We start from the raw sequence: 22354 nt of genomic DNA on the forward strand, positions 1-22354 counted from the left end.
ACCTACACCAAAGGTGCAGAGGGACTTCACAATCGCAGCAGTGTTTGAGCACGGAACAACTGGGTGTGGTCAAGTGAGAACGCAACCATGAAATCTGTAATGCATCACGCCGTCAGTCTGAAGACTACAAGTTCCCATTTTAACTTTCCAATCGTACCAAAGACTTTTTCTGTTCTTCTCTAACGCTCTTTCTGTGGTTTAGTGTGCAATTATTGCTGTTGCCTGGCCGTTTTGATCATGTTCTGCAACTGAAATCTATTTACTTAATCTCACTTCCACACACTAAAAGAGACAGAAACCTTCTTACACTCAAGCAACACACCTTCCAAAATGCATTCCATACATTGGAATTAATATTAAAGTCGAAATTATTCTTCTTGCTTATGGGTTATGTTCTAAAGGCTGCATGTTTCTAAAGTGGGCTTTGAATAAGTCAACGGAATCCAACTTCAGGCTTCAGCTACTGAAGCTAGCCCTTTGTTCAACATTGATTTCCCTGTCCCGTGACCCACAGATCCACAATGTGTCTTTTTCCTAACCCCCCCTCCACCACCACTTCTCACTTTTTAACTCCCTTCAGCTCGTTTCTGTGCAGGGTGTGCCGCAGCTTATCTTCCAACATTCCCTCCCTACCTGTTTAACAGGAAGAGCCACTCCTGTCATTCAGTGCCCGAAGTGTGTGTACAGAGGTGGATTGGAGGCTGGACAGTAAAAGTGAGAGCTCAGGTTGGAGTGTCTGAGGAAGGCCCGCCCCCTCGCTTCCCTCAGCCATAAAAGCAAACGGCATTTGCTGTCCGACACTCAGAGGGACTTGGCTCTCCTTTTGAAGCTTCACATCCTCAGGTCTCCTCTGTTTAGAGCTAACAAGCCTTAACCATGGCAAACCAGAGAAGGACACAGTCAGTTCACCTTAGCAGCAGCAGGAGATCCGCGGCAACGCCAACATTCAGCTCTTACTCTATTACAAGATCCAGCGGCGGGGGTGGCGGCTCAGTTTCTGGTAGCAGATATGGTATGGGTGGCGGTGGCGGTGGCGGTGGCGGTGGCGGTGGCATGAGATATGGTGGCTCTGGATTCGACTCTGGTTTCAGCCAAAGTAGCATGAGATTTGGTGGTGGCAGCTCTAGTTTCGGCTATTCCGGCCAAGGAGGTGGCATGATGGCTGCTCCACCCATCACCGCGGTCCAAATCAACAAGAGCCTGCTGACCCCCTTGACGGTGAATATTGACCCCAACATCCAGAATGTCCGCACCCAAGAGAAGGAGCAGATCAAGAATCTCAACGACCGCTTCGCCAACTTCATCGACAAGGTCAGACCCATATATCTTACACAGATACGTATATATAACCCGCATGCTCTTTCACCAACGCAACTGCTGATCACTGCTCACGAGAAAGCTGACAAGGCGCTGCAGATATGATGCTGATCTTTGTCATATTGAATCCACCAATGAGTTTCAACCTGGGGAAAGAAACGCTTCGGGAAATCTCAGAATCTGCAGTGGACTTGAGCCAACCTAAGACCAGCGACTTCAAAACGTTAGTTAACAGTTGGCCTGTGGCCCGGTCTGGCCCGGTGGCAGTCTCCCTGCCCACGGTTTAAACATAGGTGGGGAAGCGCCACTTCCTTAGCTGGGACACGGGCAGAGAAAGGAGGGATCTACCTGCACTCATGCCCAAAGAGTCCAAAGTCTGGCATTTGCAAGTTACACTTATAACCTGGTTGTTATGTACAACAAGAACGTTAGGTACATGGTAGTGAATTGACTTTCACTTGTTTTGTTTTTTTAAGCCGACACTAATACTAACGTGCAAAAAATATGTTTAATTTCTCTAGCTTGATAATCTCAATTCACTAAAACAAAAGTCAGCGAAGCTCTCACCCAGTGTTCGCTGTTTTATCTTTGGCGTTTCACCTGCCACGCCTAGTTCGTTTTTATGGCTCAAATGATTATGTGGCTCTCGCGGCTCAGCAGCGCGTAAACGATGAGTCACAGCCACAGAAGCGATACAATAGGTGAAACACTTCGAGCTCATAGATCGCTTGGACTTGTACTAGAATAAACTGTGCTATTTGTTTTAAGAAGGAAGAAATGAAGACGTGTACTCTGTAAGCAGTCAGACTTTCACAAGTTCCCTTCCGCATGCACCTCTCAGCAGGCAGTATTAAAATGACTAGAACTGTTAAAAGTAGATCGTGACTAAGGTGTGGCATGTCATACACCCATGCAGGTAACCACTGGGTAATTACTGTTACGCAACCATCAGATTCTCTTTGCACTAACCTTTATCCAAAGATTTAGAAGTTTTTTTTTGCTAGTACCCTTTAATATACTATAGACTGATACATTTTTCCTGTCTTTGTGTCTCCGTAGGTCTGTTACCTGGAGCAGCAGAACAAGATGCTGGATACCAAATGGAAACTCCTTCAGGACCAGACCACCACCCGCTCCAACATCGAGGGTATGTTTGAGGCTTACATCGCAAACCTGCGCAGACAGCTCGATGGACTGGGCAATGAGAAGGTGAAGCTGGAGGGAGAACTGAGGAACATGCAGGGCCTGGTTGAGGATTTCAAGACCAAGTGAGTATTTGCGCTACGTGGTCACGCCTTAAAGCTTTCACTTGATATTGTGAATAGATGATCGCCGTGATGAACATGTAATCAAGCCGCTCGTCATCTACCAACAGGTATGAGGATGAAATCAACAGACGCACAAGTGCTGAGAATGAGTTTGTGCTCCTGAAGAAGGTGCAATGATCACAATATTGTTTAAGCGCTACAGTTTAATGCAATATGGCAAGCAATGCATGTAAATTCCTTCTTTCCAGGATGTTGATGGCGCCTACATGAACAAAGTGGAGCTGGAAGCCAAGGTTGATGCTCTTCAGGATGAGATCAACTTCCTCAGGGCCGTCTATGAGGCTGTACGCATTTGAAATTGTTAACCTTTACTACAATATTATAACCACAACTCACTGTGTCAATCAGCTGATGAAGCCAGAGCTAATTGATGTGCAAATGTTGGCTATGCAGGAGCTCCTTGAGTTGCAGAGCCAGATCAAGGACACATCAGTCATTGTGGAAATGGACAACGGGCGTCAATTGGACATGGAAGCTGTCGTGAATGAAGTGCGTCAACAGTATGACGAAATTGCTCAAAAAAGCAAGATGGAGGCAGAGTCTTGGTACAAACAGAAGGTCAGTGGAGAGCGAAGCTGCGGTTTATCCCCCGGCTTTCACAACACCTCAGCAAACACTTTAGATGTTATTGTTGACACTCCTTGTTATTCTTTGTTATAATAGTATGACGAGATGCAGAGCTCTGCTGGACAGTACGGCGACGACCTGCGCACAACCAAAGCCGAGATTGCTGAACTTAACCGCATGATCGCCCGTCTTCAGAATGAGATTGATGCCGTCAAGGCACAGGTACATAAAAAAACGCCCGTGCATGACGCCTCATAGTTAATGCACTCCTTTGTATAAGATAATTCACAGTAATTAAACAATATGTCTTGCAATGTTTCATAGAGAGCCAACCTCGAGGCTCAGATCTCAGAGGCTGAGGAGCGTGGAGAACTGGCAGTGAAGGATGCCAAGCTTCGCATCAAAGACCTGGAGGAAGCTCTGCAGAGAGCCAAGCAGGACATGGCCCGCCAAGTGCGTGAATACCAGGAGCTGATGAACGTCAAGCTGGCCCTGGACATTGAAATCGCCACCTACAGGAAGCTGCTGGAGGGAGAGGAGAGCAGGTAGGATAGGCTTGACACGTTGATGTAATTTCCACGGCTGTAACATGTGCCTCAACTAAAAAAATCAAGCACCAACTCATCTCTATTTTACCATTAGACTGGCGGCCGGGGGCTCAAGTGCAACCATCCATGTGCAGCAGAGCGGTGGAGGTATGTTTCACACCTTTTCATCATCATCATCATCACATGTGATACCTGTAACATTAGGCCACGCCTTCAAATGGATGGATACAAACACAAATCTGTGTTTTCCTGTTTCAGGATTCCAGGCTGGCGGCGGCGGTGGCGGCGGTGGATTCAGCTTTGGCGGCGGCAGCAGCAGCAGCGGCGGCTACGGAGCCTACGGTGGCAGCAGCGGCAGCGGCTTCAGCAGTGGCGGCAGCGGCTTCAGCAGTGGCATGAGCACCAGTGGCGGCGGCTCAACTATCAGCAGGACCACCACCAGCTCGGTCAGAAGGAACTATTAAAAGGAGAGCCAGCATTGAACCCCTTTAGAAACTCTTACATTTGATTTCAATCGCTATCCAGTTTTGGTGCTATACAAATACAAGTAAAACGTGTTCAGCTATAGTTGAATATCCCCAAAATTTCCAAAATCTGGGAGTTTCTGAAGGTGAATTTGGTCTTGAACACAAGGTCAATGTAAACAAGAAAAACAGAGCTTTTTTTTCTTTCAGCAACGATAAAAGAAACACTAAAGTTTGGATGAAATGTTAAAACTTAGCAAGGATATCTTTTGAAAATCTGTACTGAAGTGCACTGATACACTCTGAAATACGTGGTTTCAGATGAACAGGTCATTCTTGCATGCGAGTACCGATGTTAGCCAGAGGAGCAAGCCAACAACCAAACCTGCTCACTGGAGAAATGCTCATTTTAAGTGACAAACATGTTTACACTTTGCCTTTGAGCCAATTGGCTGCTGGATCGCTTTTCTGACTGGTCTGCCAAATGTTTCCCTGCTTAGTTTTGCATTTCTTTCAAGATGTTAAAACCAGATTTATTTTACAAGGGCCCTCTTGGCGACATGACCAATGAATGCTGCTGTAAATTACATCAAATACAACTGAATAAAATAAATCTGTGTACTAAAATGATTTTGTCTCATTCTCATTATTATTTTGAGGAATAAAAACAAGGAGGGAACAACTCTTCAGTCTCAAGAGCATTTTACTTTAGCAGCACTGACATTTTAACACGGAGTTGGTGCTGAGCCGCCACCACTCACTTCCTGCTGTGTTTTGCAGTCGACCAGATAAGCATTCACAGCACATGCGAGTATGACCCAAACGCCAGAACTGACCATTTCAATGTGGCAATGGCCTCATAAAAAAAAAAAAAAGAATTAACCACAGGCATATGAAAAGATGGATAGTCTGAAAAGTTGATTTCAGGTATGTTTGAGTTTATCAAGGTCTTCAACATTAGGAAACATTTTTTAACCAATCACTGATTTGCCTTTTGGGGAAAGAGAAGAAGACAATGTGAAACTGTATCGCAACCTGATTGCCTGGCAGAATATTTTCATTGTGTACCACTGTGCTGCATCTCCTCTTGCAACACTGGGAAGACAAATTGCACCATTTGGGCTGAATGTTTCCCCAGTGCTGTTTAATGTGGGATTTCTAGCTGCACAATAGTTCTGGGTCACTTCTGTTGTATACAGGTGGGCCTCACTTAATGTTAGCAATGTGAGTTACGTTCCACAGCACTGGAAGAAATCCTCAGAGGCAATTGAAAAGATTGATATTACATGATCAATAAACATTACACCTTCCACAAACTGACAAAGTAATCGGTAATCAGCAGCCACAAATGGGAACAATGATGAGTAGTCTGCTGCATGAGATGTGAGCAATGATCAAATCAATTAGCGGCTTGGTCAGTTTGCAACAATGCGTGTTTGTGTGTGTGTGTGTGTGTGTCCTAAGTCATAACCTGATGCTTGTGCTGCACCTGAAGCAACTTACATTAGTGCTCAGTCATGTTACAGTGCAGCGTTACCCAATTTCAAACCGAACAGAGTTCTAGGAAAACCATAAGAAATGAAAACATTTCATGGATATTTGCAGGGCATTTAACAAATTTAGTGAATCGCCATCTGATTTTATTCAACAAGCATATTGCCCTTAGCTAGACATTCAGTGTATTGTTAAAAATGCTAGTCATTGTTTGGGTGGAAGTATAGCTGGACTTGCTTTTGAATCATGGGTGACCATATTAGCATTCTATGGGCAAAATATTATGTGCATTTTATTTAAAATTGCATGTAAAAAACAAAAATTCTGAACGTGTAGGAAAAGAAACGTGTTTCTGTGACAGCTTGAGGAGGATCTGTACTTTTCCATGCACCAACCTCTCCTGTCTTCTCAGATGCTCCTCCTGCAATCACTCCCGTCATCTGTGCTCCTACGATCAGCAGCAACTCGTCTCTCATCAGCTCCGACTCTGCATATTCTCTGCTCATGCCACACCTCTCCGCTCCTACGATCGGCAGCAATTCGTCTCTCATCAGCTCCGACTCTGCATATTCTCTGCTCATGCCACACCTCTCTGCTCCTACGATCGGCAGCAACTCGTCTCTCATCAGCTCCGACTCTGCATATTCTCTGCTCATGCCACACCTCTCTGCCCGGTTGTTGTGACTTGTTCCTTCATTCCAGTACTCTACTTATTCTCGTGTACCTGACCTGCCTGTTTTTTGGACGTTGACTGTTTGCCTCCGCCTTTGGACCCGTCTGTCTGTTTATTCTTCCTCTGCCCGATTCCTGGATCGATCTCATTTCCTTCCAATTTGTCTGCCGATTTGGACTGACTGGCTAGTATCAAACAATAAAGCTCAGGACTTCCCTTCTCTTGTCGTGCATTTGGCTTCTTACCAGTTTCCTGTTCTCTGCATCACGAAAAAAATGAATAAAAAAATGTTAGAGATTGACACTTACCAGATAGACGTAGAAGCTGAGTGATTAGCTTAATATGGGGAGACTGATAATGCTTCCAGCTGTAAAATATTTTTTTTGGGGGGGGGGGTCTTAACAGCCATCGTGATAAACACTATTCCTATTGATGTCCACCACATATTATTTTTGCCCAGTTTGCAAAAGAGAAGAAGAGCCTCAGTTGACAGGGAAATAGTAATCGAGTCACTTTCTCTGCTGAGGAGTGGCAAACATGCAAACTATAATCAGTTAAGGAATGGAAAACACTCTGATGCCAAGTGCTGCAGAGGATTGTGTTCCGACATAACAATGACCCTCACACCGCTAGAAAACTAAAAATGGAATGATATGAATCCACCACCTGGTGAACTATTTTCACAAAGGGTGTGGTAGCGCACTGTCAGGACTTTCATGTTCCCACATGTCTAAAGAACTGTGTTTTGAGCAAGAAGAACATTTTCATTCTCAGCTTCAGGCTGTGTTCTCAGAGCCTCTGACAGATGAAACTCAGCTTTTTACGAGCGCAGTGGTGTTTTCTGCCAGAGGCCAAACTCTCCCTCTGATTTCTGTATTTTTTTTTTTTATACATGTCGTAGATGCAGGTATGGAGGCTGGAGAGTTTAGTTCAATGCCTTTTGTGCAACAGCAAAATCCTTAATTTTGATGGTATGCCATTGCATAGTTTTAAGTTGAATAAATGTGTGTCTGTTTTTGGTGACTGTTTGTTGTGCGCCTCGAGCTGGGACCTGAGTGCTGTTTTTTCGTTTCGTTTCGTTTCGCATGAGAGTGTCTGAATGACAATAAACATTTCTTGATTCTTGATTCTTGCCAATATTCATCTTTTGGAACCAAACAAGGCATTGAGCCATGTTTGTTCAAACTCTAAGGTAAAGACAATTAACTTAAAGGGTCTTCAGCGTGGGGAGGCAGAGCAGCTCATTATCATCTGGTTTGAACAGTCATGCAATGGGAAGTAAAAAAAATATTTTTGTCATGTTTATCTATTCTTTGCAAAGTACTAGATCCTGACGCTGCAGGGTTAAACATAATACTCCCTTTGTTCACACAACGGCAGCATTTAAAATGACGCACTCTAACCTCGAAGCTCTGTTCAGGCTGAACAAAAAAAATGTACAGAAATAATTTAGAGTTCCAGCCTGCCTGCACACGATTCTTCACTTCCTTTCCAAATTCTCCATCACTCTGCAATGTTGACCCGAGGAATTTGAAGTCCTCTCCCTTCTTTACGTCTATTCCTTGTAACCAAACTGTTACCCCTGGGACCTTCTCATTTACACATAAACATAATGTCTCCCCACATTAGTGCCTCTAAATGCGCTTACACTGCAAAGAATAGCTATAATTCAAGAAATTGTATGAACAAAATGATCTGCCAATGTAGCCATATACGTTTCCTGTGAAGGAATCTTAAAATATGCTGGTAAACAAGGCTGGTAGCTATGGGTGGGCACTGGGCAGGTCTGTCCTGGATGATTTACAGCATCCCACTCCCATGTTCTCATTACACCACGAGGTATTTGCTGCGCAAGCCATGAAGAGCTACTCATCAGTCTAAAAACTGTCGCACAATGTGCACACTTTTACTACCTAAGTGGCAACTTACCAATCTTGTCACAGATTCAACACAGGGTGCAGACAGTCTGCACACAACTGAAAGCATTTTCCACCAAAGCATCTGTGAAGAACCAATCACTTGCTGTGTTCGTTGTCTCTTCAATTATCTCCCTTTTTAATTTCAACTCCAACTTCTACCAGCCTACCCAAACAAAGATGGCTCATACGAGCTAAATACAAAAGCTAATGACCAACCTTTAAAGCAAGATAATCCCATGTTACTACAGGAAATATTTTGAATCTCGACTTTTTTGCAGCATTTTATAGGGTAGGTGTGACTGTGACTGTGTTGGCCCCGTAATGAACTGGCAGCTTGTCCAGGGTGCGCCCCCGCATCTCGCCAAATGTCACCCGGGATAGGCTCCAGCTCCCAACAACCAACAACCGCACATGATAAGCAGTTACAGAAAATGGATGGATGGATATTGGATGGTTTGTTATCTCATCTTGTGACAATAAATTGGTTGTTCTGGTGGCGTAAACAAAACCACAATCATCTTGTGAAAGCAGTTCAGTGTTTGTTCAGATGCTGGACTTTGGAGGGACAGATCTCCTGTCATCGGCTCAGTGCACGCCGGGCTGGATCTGGCCTGCGCTTCCACAGCTGGCTCTTTGGGCAACACTTATTCTATCCTACTGAGCTGAGGCACTTTTCTTCCTTGGGATAGCGTGACAGGGTCTATTCTGGCAATGGATCAGAGGCAGTTCCACAATCCTCTCATTCCTTTTAGTTTTTCTTGAGGCAATTTTGGAGCTAAAAGCTCAGTTTACACAAATATGTAATTGTAATGGTACTGTAGTACCATTTATAGCAGTACAACTTTAAACAGTTGGGCACTCCTGACGTATTAATATCCTAAATCTGCCCAAAGCCATGTCTTGAAATGTTATTGATCTGCCCTGATTGCTGCAGTAGATGCAAGTATTTCTCATTTAATATTGCTTGGAACCATTCCTTGGATTGACAATTTCACGACACAAACTCAAAATATATATTTAATTTTCTTGTTGTGACTGAGAGCATTTAGAAAGTGTCAGGGGCACGACAGTAGTATGGGAAACCAGAAACAATACAACAATACCAGGAAGTCAGTCCAGCTCAGCAGGCAAAAAAGATTGTTCCAAGGATCAAGCAAAAATCACAAACCTGGTAGTCGGAGAGCGAACAGGCAGACAGATCGAAAGGGGCAGGCGAAGAAGCAGCATCCAAGGATCAGGCCGGGTCGAAACACGGGCGGTCAATCTGGAATGCTGGAAAGTAGGAATCATCACTAAACAATCTGGCAGCGAGGTGTGGCATGAACAGAGACAAAGTAGAGTCCGGGCTGATGGGAGATGAGTTGCAGGTGATGACCGGGGCACAGGTGACTGGAATGAACTGATTGCAGAGGGAGGCTCTGCAAAGACAGGAGATGTAATACTGAGGCATAGAAGACCGTGGCCGTGGCAGAAACAGAAACTGTTCATCTTTTATTTCTTTATGACTTTAGCTGTCGCTGTGTTAAATATTTCAGAAAGTACGACCTCACCTTTTACACAACATAAAGCAATATCAGACTGATTTTAGAGGTGCAGTCCTGAAAGTCCTTTTTGGCAAACAGGGTGAACCTAAAGGTTTTCATTTGAGGGGATTAAATCACAACCACAACTGTTTAAACTCACTGATAAGATGATTGGATTTTAACATACATCTGTAGAGTGTGTTAACGCTTATCAAGGTGGCTCTTGACCATAATGTTATCTGAGCCTTGTGGTGCCACAGTTTATCGTTTACCTGTTACTCACTGCGGCGTTCAGTGTGATGTCTCAGCATTTCAACAGTTAATTAGGTTTGAAATTGAATTGTGCCTCTCTTCAATGGCCAATAACTCCAGAATGAAATATGGAATGCACTATGTTTTCCTGATGAAGGAAGAGACTTTCAATCTCTTGAATGGCATACCACCAAATGAAATCTTTCATTTGGTAAATTTGGTGTTTGCATAGAAAAATAGAGCAAAATAAGCGGAAACTGCTGCCACTTACCAGCTGAAAACGGCTGGCATTGGATGAGTTAATTGGATCACACTTTTGTAAAGCTTTTTGAGAAGAATAAAGATGCCTTACTTCTGCTACACGAGTGGGCATTGTCAAATTTTACAGAGAGGACACTGTATTAGGCTGTAGTTTGCACACTTATTCCTGGTGCTGCAGGGTAGCATGACCTTTTTCTCTCGCATCTTTCAAATGACAAATGTTTCTGTTTGACTCTTTTTGCTCCTTAATCTGTTACAATATTACAAGAGGTTTCAAATGAGGCTACCACACAGTGACTGCGATTTAGGAATGCTTAAAGTTTGCAATATGCGTAGTCTAAGGACTAGATTTGACTACTGTCAAGGATTTTTCTACCACAAGTTAATGAGATATTAAGTTTTCAAAGGCCATGTCTATTGATGTGTTATGAAATTGGCTATCTGGGCTCAATAGTAGCTGCTGATGCTGATTGGTGTCTTTGACTTATCAATCTATTGCATGAAAGCTGCTATTGACGCCTTGTGCAACAGCATTAACAGAGCATGCAAACAACAGTTAAAGAAACTCTTCATGTTAACTTTTATTCAGAGACGAAAGGACACATTATTACATTTATTTTGTTGTATTTTGTAAAACATATTAATAGTGTAGAAGTATTAGTGCCACTAGTAGCCAGCCAACATAGTCTGGTGGTGAGTAAGATGACTCTAGTCACTCTTCCTCTTCTTCACCACTAGAGTCTAGTGGTGAAGAAGAGGAAGAGGACGAAGGCAGAGCAGAGGACAAAGTGGCGGAGGCTGAAGAACGAAGAGTGTTGTGTGGCTTTCAGGGAAGAGGTGAGACAGGCTCTGGGCGGACAAAAGAGGCTTCCAGAAGACTGGAATACAGCAGCTAAGGTGATCAGGGAGACAGGTAGGAGAGGACTGGGTGTGTCTTCCAGAAGGAAAGGAGATAAGGAGACCTGGTGGTGGAAGCAGGAAGTGCAGAAGTGTTGTCGTGGCAAAAAATGGTTCAATAAAGATCGGAGTCATACAGAGTTGTCTTTTCTTTACTTCAAAGATAGTAATTAATCAAAGTACATGTTGTGACAAGCAGCCGCAGGCTGGTTGCATGAGTGTGCAAAGATTCAATGCATGCAGGTGAGATTTATATAATCCTGGGTGGATATGTGTGGGCAGCGCAGCAGGATGAAAGGGAGGGGTGGGAGATATGGGCATAAACCAAGACGGAAGGGACGAGATAAACATAGAATGCACTTACTGCAATGGTAGCAGGCTCTGTGACAACAATGGAGCTTAAATGTGCAGGTAAGGGGAGAGATTTATCTTCAAATATGATTTAGTTATTAACATGGGCAGAAAGGCTCAAATAACCAAGCTATATAGGATTAATAAGGAGATCTTGAGAGGCAGCTGTGCAGGCAGAAGGATCTCAAAGACAGTCAGGCCCAAAAGTCACTAAGGACACCTAGTGGACAGGTGTCATATAGCAAGTCAAAGGGTTAATATATATCTTATTTAAATAGCATCGACACTATGTACACACTGTACAATAACTGTGTCCTAAAAACAATTAAACAGAGGAAAATGTATGTTTTTTATTTTTCAAATTATTTAATTTATCTTTATAAATACATTGTAAAATCCTGCTACTTGAATATTTCTCCATATGCTGTACTCAAACATTTCATATTGTTGTATCCCGAACATATTGCAAGATGCTAAATTTTAATTTTAAGGCCCATATACAATAAATGATAGTGTGTCTGACCAAAGAGCCAGGAGAACAAAGCACACCGTTCCTCTCTTATGCGATCTGCCCAGATCAGCTGCAGTGGACTTCTGTGCCTGAGGATCAGCTACAAACATAGAACATTCATTTGTTCTCCTCCAGACGCAGAACATCAGCCACACAGACAGGCCCAGTCCGCCAGGAGTTCACGAGACTCTGGCTGACTTTTGCTGAGGTTTCTACTCCATAAAAGAAAATCACTGCACATTGTGAGGAAAACCTGAAAACAGACAGTGATGTGCAGCAACAAAATACTCCTCAGCTGAAATGCAACAGCACGGTGGACTCCTGGAGCTTTACATTCTCCAATTTGTTCTTATTAAACAGCAGGAATTGTACCACTTCTTTTTACAAATCATCACAAAGAACAAAACTAATTAATTTATCACAACATTTAAGTGTAGTCATCCATTTTTTCTTTAACAGTCAGTTTCAGAATCAAGGTTTACAAGAATTGCGTACACAGATATTTATTAGTAATAGCAATTTTCTAGTATGACAAAAATAAGAAAAGAAAAAGAATAAGCCGTCAGATGAAGGCACGTACGAGCGCTATGTCATCGATTTCAGTGGGTCCAGGAAGCAGCGTTTCTGTGTTCGGGCCTCCCTCAGGGTGGAGCCAGAGGCGATTCACAGTCCAGATGACGTGCAGGAGCAAGGTCACCTGTCACAGGTGAACCACCTGCAGCACAACCAGCAGGCCGAAGGGACGGATCAGCACCACTAACTGTAGTGAGAGCCGCGTGCTTTAGAGGGGGACGTCTGCCCGTCCGTCTGTCCGTCCGTCTGCATGGTTTTTCTGTCATTCATTTATTGATTGATTTATTGCTTCGTGCATCTGTACTGGGCTTTACTGCAATTGCACTAACTTTGTGTTTATGTGTTTAAAAGGAAGTCCTGACAACGCTAATAATTTTACAAGATTTATTCCAAACACCTCCGGTGGTGCCTGCAGCTGTCATTTCACATCATACAATCCCAGCATTTAGGAAGCTCTTGATGCAATCACTGCTAAAGGCCAGAAGGGGGCAGCATTTCTACTGTAGGAAAACATCATACACATCTGTTAGCCTGGGTAGAAATGTGCTTTTACCAAAACGTTTTATATGCTACAGGACCAGGAGCACAAGAGTAGCTTGCCATGAACAAGGAAGATTCTTTTTGTGCAAATACAAAATGGATACGTCATCCTTTCAAATGCAGTTTGTCAAACACGATAAAAGATAGTTCGATTTGTTTCATCAGTAGCACACAAGCTATTGAGACACATCTTTTAACTCTTAATTGCCTTTAATTATAGTGCACTGAAAAAGTAAAGATAGAACATCAAACACTAAACATCACTTTGATTGTGAGAATAAAAAGCACAAAGGAATTGTTTTAAACAGGAATTGATGAACGTCAATGCAGACAAAGGAGTCTCGTGTCACATTTAAAAACGCATTAATGCGAATAAAAATGGAAATAGATTTGAGTTAGATCGAAATGTCTTTCATGGATTATAACCGCCAAAATGCAAGTAGCTAATCTTTTTTAAAAGGGGTACAGTGAGGGGGGGGGGGGGCAGTTCTGAAAAAAGAGTGAGAATAAAGAAGACTTTATTTCCCGATAATAACATTTCTATAGCCTTTGACGTGACATAGCTTGTTGCTGTCAAAGTCAACCACCAGCTTTCTGAGCCCAGAGTGGGTGGGAGTGAAGTAAATTTTCGCCTTGGCGTCTTCCCCAGGACCGACTGAGGAGGCCAGCCTGTGGGGTAAATAAGTAAACATCAGATCTGAACTCTGAAATCTAGACACTCAATTACAAACGACTTGGCACTTCTGACTATTTATGGAGACGAGGCAGATGCTGTTGCTTTCTAAATCGCAGGTCTGGCTTCTGTCCCGACTCAATACGACATGTCCAGCCAGACGTCTATAACGAATGTCTCAGAGTCTGCCAGTCAAATGGAGAACAGACGTTTACAGGAAGCAACCTAGTCATTTATTTTACTCCTCCTTTTTTAACCCTTACATCTGTGGCAGCCGTCTGGTTGAACAGGAGACGTTCGGGCACCGAGTCGGCATCGTTATGAAATGCACACACGTTTGTACGACTGCCTGCCGTACAAACGGTGCTTCGGTGGATCCGTTCAGCCGACTTCAGAGGGATCATTTCTAACCTGTGAGAGACGACTTGTCCCCCGGTGAGGTTGGCTCCCTCGATGCTGAAGCAGCAGCCCTCCAGGGTCTCCGGCAGAGGGTTCTGTAAGGTGAGCTCTGCGGCCAGCTTCCGATTCGCCTTCGGTTCACCCAGAATCTGCAGGTTACAGTCGCCACTTTAGTTACAGCACGATGAACGCAGTAAAGAGTCTCAAGCGTCGCATCACGTATTCGACTCACTCGGACTTCGATTCGAGGATTCTCAAGCACAATGTTTCTCACGGCCAGGAATGACTCTCTGGTGTTGTAGTCCAGCAGCAGAGCTGCCAGACGGATCGCGTTGTCCTCGGTGAGCAGACCCCCGTACTTGGTGTAGTTCAGCCTCAGCGGAACTCGTCTCGCTTAGAAGAACAGGGAAAACACATGAAATACTAACAGTACAAAGCCTTCTGAGCACTGACGGAGGCACCGGAAGACAGCTTGGCTCACTTGCTCCTGGTGACAGTTCAACATTGAGGAGATCTTTAAAGCCACAGTTCCCTCCGAGAGACCCGTTGTAGGACGTGGCACAGGAGCCGAACAGCAGGCAACCCTTCTTGGCGGTTTGAGACCGGTTAGTAACCACGGCAAAGACGTCGAAGTCGCAGCCCGTCCTCATGCCCGGTCCAACCTTGATGGCAACGTCCAGGTCTCGATCCGGCTGTTGCTGCAGCAGCTTGTTCAAGTGGTTGGCCTTCTGGAAAGCGGCGCGCTCTTCATCCGAGCCTGGCGAGACAGAAGCAACGCAACCAGGCAACAGCTGGACTCTTAAAGGGGCAGCGTCTACATATTTAACACGGCGAGTTCCCCGTTTGAGTGAGGACGCAGGCGTCTGGTCGACTTTACAGAATGTATGCTGGAGAAATAAACCGATTCTGATGGGGGGGGGGGAGGGGTGTAAAACTTAGATACGCATCTGACAGAACAATATACATCTGCAATCAAGCTTAATGATACCTCCTTCAGGTTTTCTACAGGTAGAGCGAGTACATCCAGCAGTGCTTTCAGGTTTTCTACAGGTAGAGCGAGTACATCCAGCAGTACTTCCTACCTTCAGGGTACTTGTACAGGTGAGTGATGTCTTCTCTGGCATCGCTGCCCACACTCTTGGTGCTGATCTTCTGGCCCACCACCGTAGCAGAGGTGACCTTTGAGGTGCTGCCATCTCTTCTCTTCATGAAAGTATTGACGTCGGCATTGACTTCAGCGAAGACAAATGGGGCATCATAACTGAACAGGAGGGCACCTTCCTTGACGGCCCTTACAGGGACGGGGCCACAGCAGTACACCCCTAAGAGGACAGTGCAGAACGTTAGCGGCGCCTCCTTCGTGCTTCTCAAACGCGGCCTCTAATGCAGCACGTTCTTCACCTTCACTTTTCTCCTGAGGTGTCGGGTCGCTGGCCTGCCAGCCGTTAAAGTCGGCCTTCAGGTCAGGTCTCGTCATCCAGCTCTCCACCCAGCAGTGATAATTCCTACAGAGAAAATACTTGGAATGTTTCTGATCTCATTCCCAAAGATACTGCAAACTGTCCGACTTCAGTTGGATCCCATCTAAAGCTCTGCAGTGCAAATCTCTCCCGTCAGGATTGGCCAATATAACATTTCTTATCGGTATGATAAAAATCACATTTAATGATTTAATAATCAAATCAAGACACCGTTGAGATGAGCAACGCGTCTGACCTGCTCTGATTTCACGCGCATGCCAGAGGGCAGAGGAGCTGAGGCTTCAACTAGCCGCTCTTACCAGATCATTTCTGTGAATTTAGACAGGTCTCCATTCTCATCGATGAAGCGTTCGATCACCAGGTTACTGTTGGAATCGTGGGCTGACAGGTAGTTGGTGATGACTCTGCAGGGAATGCCGAGAGCTCTGGAAACTAATGAGGTCAGAAAATAATACACATGAAGATCAATTTGGTATTACTCTGTACAAAGCAAGATTATCACAAATTAGGATTTTTATTTTTATCGCTTGCTCTACATAAATACATTTTATTTTATTTTTTATTTACAGAATTGCATTTGTCTGGACATATTTAGTCCTCAGTAATAGTAATACAAATACATTTATCTTAGTCTGGGTTGGTTAACATCATATTGTGTTTAAATATGTGCTTTCTAGATTGCAGTCTATTAGACACGAGATCATCTACGCAGTTTTCAGTTTATTAGAGTCTTTGAATTAAAGGCTTGATACTTATTTCAAGAAATTCATCACCTTTAACAAGCCAAGGTAAATATTGCTCTCTACGTAATCCCATCAGGTGTGATGTTTTACCTGAACAGGCCACTGCAGCAAACACCCAGCACTGTCCATAGCGCACAGGCCGACAGGCTTGTGTGCTCCAATTGCACAGAATCTCCACACTGCCCTTCCAGAACATGGGGCTGACGCCTCCCTCATGGCCCTCTGTCCATTTCCCCATCAGCACGCCGTTGTCATCATTACAGTTCACCTGACAGGCAAAGGTAAGGATTTCTAATTGGACCTTCAATTCCAGCACTTATTAGCCCTCAGACCTTATGGCAGAGGCTTTTAGTGGAGGGCAACAAGCTCGCTACTCACACACGGGGTGGTGAATGTTTCAGTGTTTCCCACTGGAGCAAAGCGAACGTCTTACCATGGCGCTCAGCACTCTGGAAACATAAATGGGATTTCTCCTCCCTGAGCAGTCTTTAGCCGGATTTCTCAGATATTTGGGGTTCATATCCAGAATCCTCAGGCAGGCATCCAAGATCCCACTTTCAAACTGTTGCGTTAAAAAAGGAATAATGCTCATTATTTGTCGTCTGTGAGTAATAGAATTATTGTTAATTAATTATTATTATTATATGATTATTACTGCTATTGTAAATCATTGTGTGGGGGGGGGCTGTGACCGTCAGTGCAGGGGGGCGGCTCCATGTAAAGCCTTGAAGTATTAATGTACTGCACCACGCTGTAAAACTGTCGCTGCAATAATGATGAGCTGCATCAGATTTCACAGGAGCGGCTGGAAATGGCGTCACAACTCTCACGTTATCGGGTCTGGATTCTACACGGTCACGATACTATCCCCCCTAAATCGCTTGATGCCGATGCGTTCTGTGTCTGTACCTGCCCAAAGTTCCAGGGATTTGGAATGGGATATTTGTAGCTGCCACGGAAGATGATTCCATCCTGAGACAGGACATACTCTGCCAAGTTCTCCTCATTATCCATGTATACTGCATCTCCTGTTGCCATGATACATCATAAGCATTACAATCAATGCTTTAATTCATACCCTGACTGGTTCCAATTGTTTGGAGTTCTACTTAGCTTATATACGAGACATTCTTCAGTCAAACACAATTTTCAATTTCTTGCATTTGATAAGATTAATATCATTCTCATTTCTGCTCATTCAATGTTGTAATCTACAGCCAGAAGCCGTTTACCTTTTACATTAGCATCAGAAACTAAATCTGCAGAACTATTCCCGTATATTAATTAAAACACACATCACAGCCGAGTCCTGGCAACCTTCGGAACAGAATGCACCCGGCCAAGAAAATAAACTACCTGTAAAACTTCAAATTCACGTTTCACACGATGTTTGGGTTAAATAATCATGACACTAAATGATTACGCTGTTTGTGAATGTAATGGGATAATAAACCAACTGGCTAGTGGTGTTATTGTATACTAGATATAAAAATACCTCCCATAAAATAAAAAACAAAAAAACATATCTCCCGTCATTCCTCCAGTCTGGACTGAACCATGGTTCCTACATGACGGCTAGATGACTGATCTTTCCACCCACCTGAGCACCAGGGATTAAACAGCAGGATGAAGTCAATCCGTCCCGACCGCCCGAGGGTCAGGGTGTAGCGGCCGATGGGTGCGTCGGGGGCAGAGCAGAGGGACAGGGCCACCGTGTCTCCGGGGGGGCTGGTGACGGCAGCGCTCCAGCGGGACGTGTCGATGCTGTCAGACAGACCAAAGGCGGCCCTGGTGCCGTACTGCTCCGAGGGCTGGGGGCCTGTGTGGGACAGCAAACGTATGGTCGGGTCCCGAGAAACAACCAGTTCAAATTAAATGACAAGTTCAGTTCAAACATGTCTGGAATCGTGTGTCAGTCATTTACGGCCCAACTAACTCCATTCAGATTTAATTTCTGGTAAGACAGTTAAAAGTCACTTCCAAAAGACTCTTTTCGGTGCATTTGGCCAGCGTTTTCTCCATCCCAGCCCAAACATGCTTTACTCTCAGCCGCTGCTAACGTTATCTACCATTAAACACACGGCTTCCCGTTGGGCAGCAGCACTTCCTGTCTAAACAGTTGGATGTGATGTCAACTGACGATGTCTTATCATATTCCACATGAAAAGTAGATCCAAACATGAACATGAAATGCATTAGAACACTGAAAACGGTGCTGCCAACAATAACATTTAAGGCCATTAACAAGAGCAGAACGGCAACAGTGCGTGCTACGACCAGAACCGCGTGGCGGTATAATCGGGGAAAACGATTTCCTTTTCCTCCAGAGCTTCCTGTCTCATCGTTGAAATTACAATAGATAGCGAGGAAAACACAGCCAGCAGAAACACGCCGTACTTGTTCCACCCTCGCCTTGCTGGATGGGAGGACACCACTACATTAATACTTCAAGCCAAATTCATCAGAAAGCACATATTTATACTTCCAAAAGCTTTGTCTAATAATTATTTCCACTTGCTATGCAGAACAAGGAGGATTTATGCATTTCATTTATGAAGTGCAAATCATTGTAGATATTTTAGGAGCGCGGCGACTGCTGAAGTGCTAAAGAAAGATCAGCACCTGTTTCTGCAACGCAGTCCAGAGAGCTGGATCCCGGCTGGTAGCTTCCGAAGCGAAGGTAGAGGCTGACCGTAAATGTTTGGCCTCTCCTCACGATCAGGCGGTCCACGCCGTTGAGATCCGTACGATGGTCCATGTTGTTGAACTCGCATTCCAAGTCCCAGCGTTCGATGTCGAGGGCTTAAAAGAGCAGAAATAAAATGGAGAAAAGGGTGTTTTTTTTAGTTCTTTATACAAGTCTGATGATGCAATGCAGCTGGACAGCAAGTGGCATCCGCCGGCCGTTCAAGCCACTCTCCTTGTCACCTTGTAAATGTGGTTATTTTTTAAGAATCCTTAATGCAAACAAATCCGAAGATTCTTCCAGAATATTCTTTCTAAAGTCTCGCTTGTGCGTTTCTGGCACGTTTTGCTCTTAACCCAGTTGGAGCATCATGTAGATGTCCAGGGAGGACTTTTAGTTTCAGGACACCGTCCTTAAAAAAAATGTAATTCTCACGTGGGGAAATTCATTATTTTTGATGGTGTGTGCATTATGCATGTATCGTTGATTATTGTATGTGGGCTATTCTGTAGAATTTACATGGTCCTACAACAGCAAGTAGCTTTTGCATGGTAGACTGGAAGTGAATTATTGCACGTTGGGTAATTAGTCTGTTCTTCATCCGATGGTTTTTTTTATGTGCAGCCCTCCTACAATGTCTACGTGCAGCAAACTTCAATAATGACTTCACGTCGGGTCCGTTCTGTTTGCAACAAATAGTGCACTTTTAATAAAAAGGTTGACTTCAGGACACTTGTAATTATTTATGGTTTTTACGGGCCTTCATGAGTAGATTTAACGAGAAGTCACTCCCCGTGAAGTTTGCACACTCGCAGCCACTCCTCCTCCTCTCAAGGGTTCTTTGTGTCAAACTGAATCCCACCCTCCGATTTCCTGTAAGAAAATTCCGGGCCCTCCCAAATGATGTCTCTACCATGCTCCCGTTCCCTGAAGACTGGGAAGGTTATGTCATTTTAACCTCTCCGGCAGTGTCAAGTCTGAGCACGCAGAGGCTAAGACTTCCTGCTGCTTCACATGAAATCCGCAGGGAGCATTCCTCAGCCATACGCTGATGCTTTACTCATTTTGACCCTAAAGACATGTTCGTGTGGCTAAATGAGGCACAGGCCCTAAAGATGGCAACACCACATTTTCTGGAACAGCTGGAAATACCCCACCGAGTAGTCAGAGGATCGTAAAGGCTTCACTTTTTATCCTGTGCATACTCCATCATCTTTGATCCCACATTTCAAAATGGCCTCGTTTAATTGGCGTATTGGATCCATCAAGCAAAAAGAAGCATCTCACTTCGGCCCAACAAATCCAGATGGGTTTTCCACTTTTTCCTTTGGAAGAGAGAGGAGTTAAATTGGACTTGCACCGCAACGGAAGAGGGAGTCCAATGAAATGGATTCTGTCCTTACACACTATGAAAAAAACCAAACTAATATAATGTGACCCACAACCCTCAGGAACAGCACAAGCCATTGACATCATTCGCTCTGCAGTCATTTAAGGTTTTCTTGTGGTTCCATAATTGGCATTGAGGGAAATGTGTTTTAATCGACTTCCAAACCATCATTTTAGGGAAAATCAATTCGCTGTAGGCGACGGTTCCCTTTCTTTCTGTAGGGCTGCAGCAACATAACGCTCCAACATGAAAGGAGGGGCCGGAGAATGATCATTCTCGATCCTCACTGATCGTAACGTAGAGCAGACGCCCATGCTTCGCTCCCACTTCACCAACCGGGACCAGCGAGAAGCGCCGGGACCAGCGAGAAGCGCCGGGACCAGCATCGGCCTTATAAGGAAATGCAAACACAATCCGGCTGCTGGTAAACTAGATGCTATCTAAACCCTGGAATAATAAATATGTCATCTCCCATCATAGGAGAGGCGTTTTCAGTCCTTCAGGGCGTTACCTGAACGCGTCACAGAGTTACAGAAACGTCCTAATGATGCTCTCATTGCTGGCCATGCATCGCTGCAGCGACCGTCATGCAGAATGAGCATTTCCATCGAAGCTTTAGTGTTAGAGACACTCAGTGAACGCCTTTCCTCCCAAAGCGCACCCAACAGCCGCCCTCTCAGGCGCCTTTGGTATTCCACACCTTTTGCCCCAAGGGTCAACAACTATGCTGACCTTTAGGGGTGACTTAAAGCAAGCCTGGGGGGGGGGGGGGGGGGCGCAGCAGCATTTGTTGGATTCCCGCGTCACGCATCCGTCCACGCACGGGATGACACATTTCACTCGTCCTGAGAGGTTTGATGAACGCATGCTTGGAAGGGATCCTCCCGCAGCCCTGAACGCAGCTGGTCGTGCGTAATGATGTGCGCGATGGTGGTAAGTTTAGCTCGTTATTCTTAGACAGTCTGCTGGACGTCCAGCGACAACAAGCCTCCTCGATAATGAGATGAAAGCCGCGTTTAACTCTTTAACTGCTGTTCGGATGCGCAGTGAATGAGCCGGTTTAATATTTAGTGTCAGAATATTTAGTCACGTTTAATAAATAAAGATCAGAACTTCTCCGTTAACTGGAACTTTAGTTTTCACTAATTACACGAGATCAAACTCACCTTGAGTCATGATTGCAGCTGCGTCCTGCTGAGCGCGGAGATCCGTGTCACCCCACGCGCACGCGGTTATCTGGGTTTTACTCGCAGTGGGCGTGACGCGACCCTCCCCGAGACAAACAGGACGCAGCCCCCGCCGCGCGTGTTCAGGCGTGCGTGTGTGCGTGCGTCAGCGCGCAAACCTTTGGCAACGTTTCATCCGGATAACTTATCTTTGGCGTGTGTTGTGGTTTCCATGGTGACGACGGTTCTCTTTAAGGATGTTTGAATGCCTTCAGATCCGTTTGATGAGAAACGTTTCAGCAAATAATAATAATAATAATAATAAAGAGCTGCTGGATTCAAATGTGTTTCTGGATGAAGCCAGTCACACGGCTGGAGGAGTATTCTGAGGAGTATTCTGAGGAGTATTCGCTTGGCTCCTTCAGCTATGTGATTAATAAAAACTCTGTCCAGACCCACTCAATAACAGAACCTCGCTTTGCCAATGCAGGCCTGGTTTTCCTACGTGTAAAATATCCTAATTGATCCTGAAATCATTTTTTCGCAAGTGAAACGTTATCATGAGGTCAGAAGTGATGATCAGACACGACAGGAAAAG

General features: G+C 44.6%; 2 protein-coding genes across 2 annotated transcripts; one reads left to right on the top strand and one right to left on the bottom strand.

Annotated features, from left to right (window-relative positions):
- The first annotated feature begins 812 nt into the window (after positions 1–812).
- On the top strand, positions 813–4854 carry LOC137915924 (intermediate filament protein ON3-like). Its single transcript, XM_068759046.1, has 9 exons — positions 813–1311; positions 2377–2585; positions 2693–2753; positions 2834–2929; positions 3039–3203; positions 3309–3434; positions 3537–3757; positions 3855–3907; positions 4019–4854. Exons 1-9 carry the CDS (start codon positions 877–879, stop codon positions 4222–4224), a joined length of 1572 nt encoding a protein of 523 aa, XP_068615147.1. The 5' UTR covers positions 813–876; the 3' UTR covers positions 4225–4854.
- An 8882-nt stretch (positions 4855–13736) lies between these two features.
- LOC137915923 (protein-glutamine gamma-glutamyltransferase 2-like) lies at positions 13737–21766 on the bottom strand. The gene is made up of 13 exons (XM_068759045.1): positions 21757–21766; positions 19137–19316; positions 18115–18333; positions 17424–17542; positions 16948–17076; positions 16605–16782; positions 16071–16203; positions 15692–15795; positions 15373–15612; positions 14772–15047; positions 14523–14683; positions 14303–14439; positions 13737–13887 (listed from the first exon to the last, which is right to left on the bottom strand). Exons 1-13 carry the CDS (start codon positions 21764–21766, stop codon positions 13737–13739), a joined length of 2037 nt encoding a protein of 678 aa, XP_068615146.1.
- Between the last annotated feature and the right edge of the window lie 588 nt (positions 21767–22354).

The sequence above is a fragment of the Brachionichthys hirsutus genome, unplaced genomic scaffold, assembly GCF_040956055.1.
Source record: "Brachionichthys hirsutus isolate HB-005 unplaced genomic scaffold, CSIRO-AGI_Bhir_v1 contig_1439, whole genome shotgun sequence".
In the NCBI taxonomy this organism is placed as follows: domain Eukaryota; kingdom Metazoa; phylum Chordata; class Actinopteri; order Lophiiformes; family Brachionichthyidae; genus Brachionichthys; species Brachionichthys hirsutus.

What these genes read in the sequence shown, in the direction of transcription:
- LOC137915924 (XM_068759046.1), top strand. Translation starts at nt 877, where the DNA reads ATGGCAAACCAGAGAAGGACACAGTCAGTTCACCTTAGCAGCAGCAGG. An exon ending in GTTGAGGATTTCAAGACCAA is followed by an intron (nt 2,586 to 2,692) that starts GTGAGTATTTGC and finishes ATCTACCAACAG; the next exon opens with GTATGAGGATGAAATCAACA. An exon ending in AGTCTTGGTACAAACAGAAG is followed by an intron (nt 3,204 to 3,308) that starts GTCAGTGGAGAG and finishes TTGTTATAATAG; the next exon opens with TATGACGAGATGCAGAGCTC.
- LOC137915923 (XM_068759045.1), bottom strand. An exon ending in CCAGAGTGCTGAGCGCCATG is followed by an intron (nt 16,783 to 16,947) that starts GTAAGACGTTCG and finishes TTTGCCTGTCAG; the next exon opens with GTGAACTGTAATGATGACAA. An exon ending in CCTGTACAAGTACCCTGAAG is followed by an intron (nt 15,048 to 15,372) that starts GTAGGAAGTACT and finishes CTGTCTCGCCAG; the next exon opens with GCTCGGATGAAGAGCGCGCC.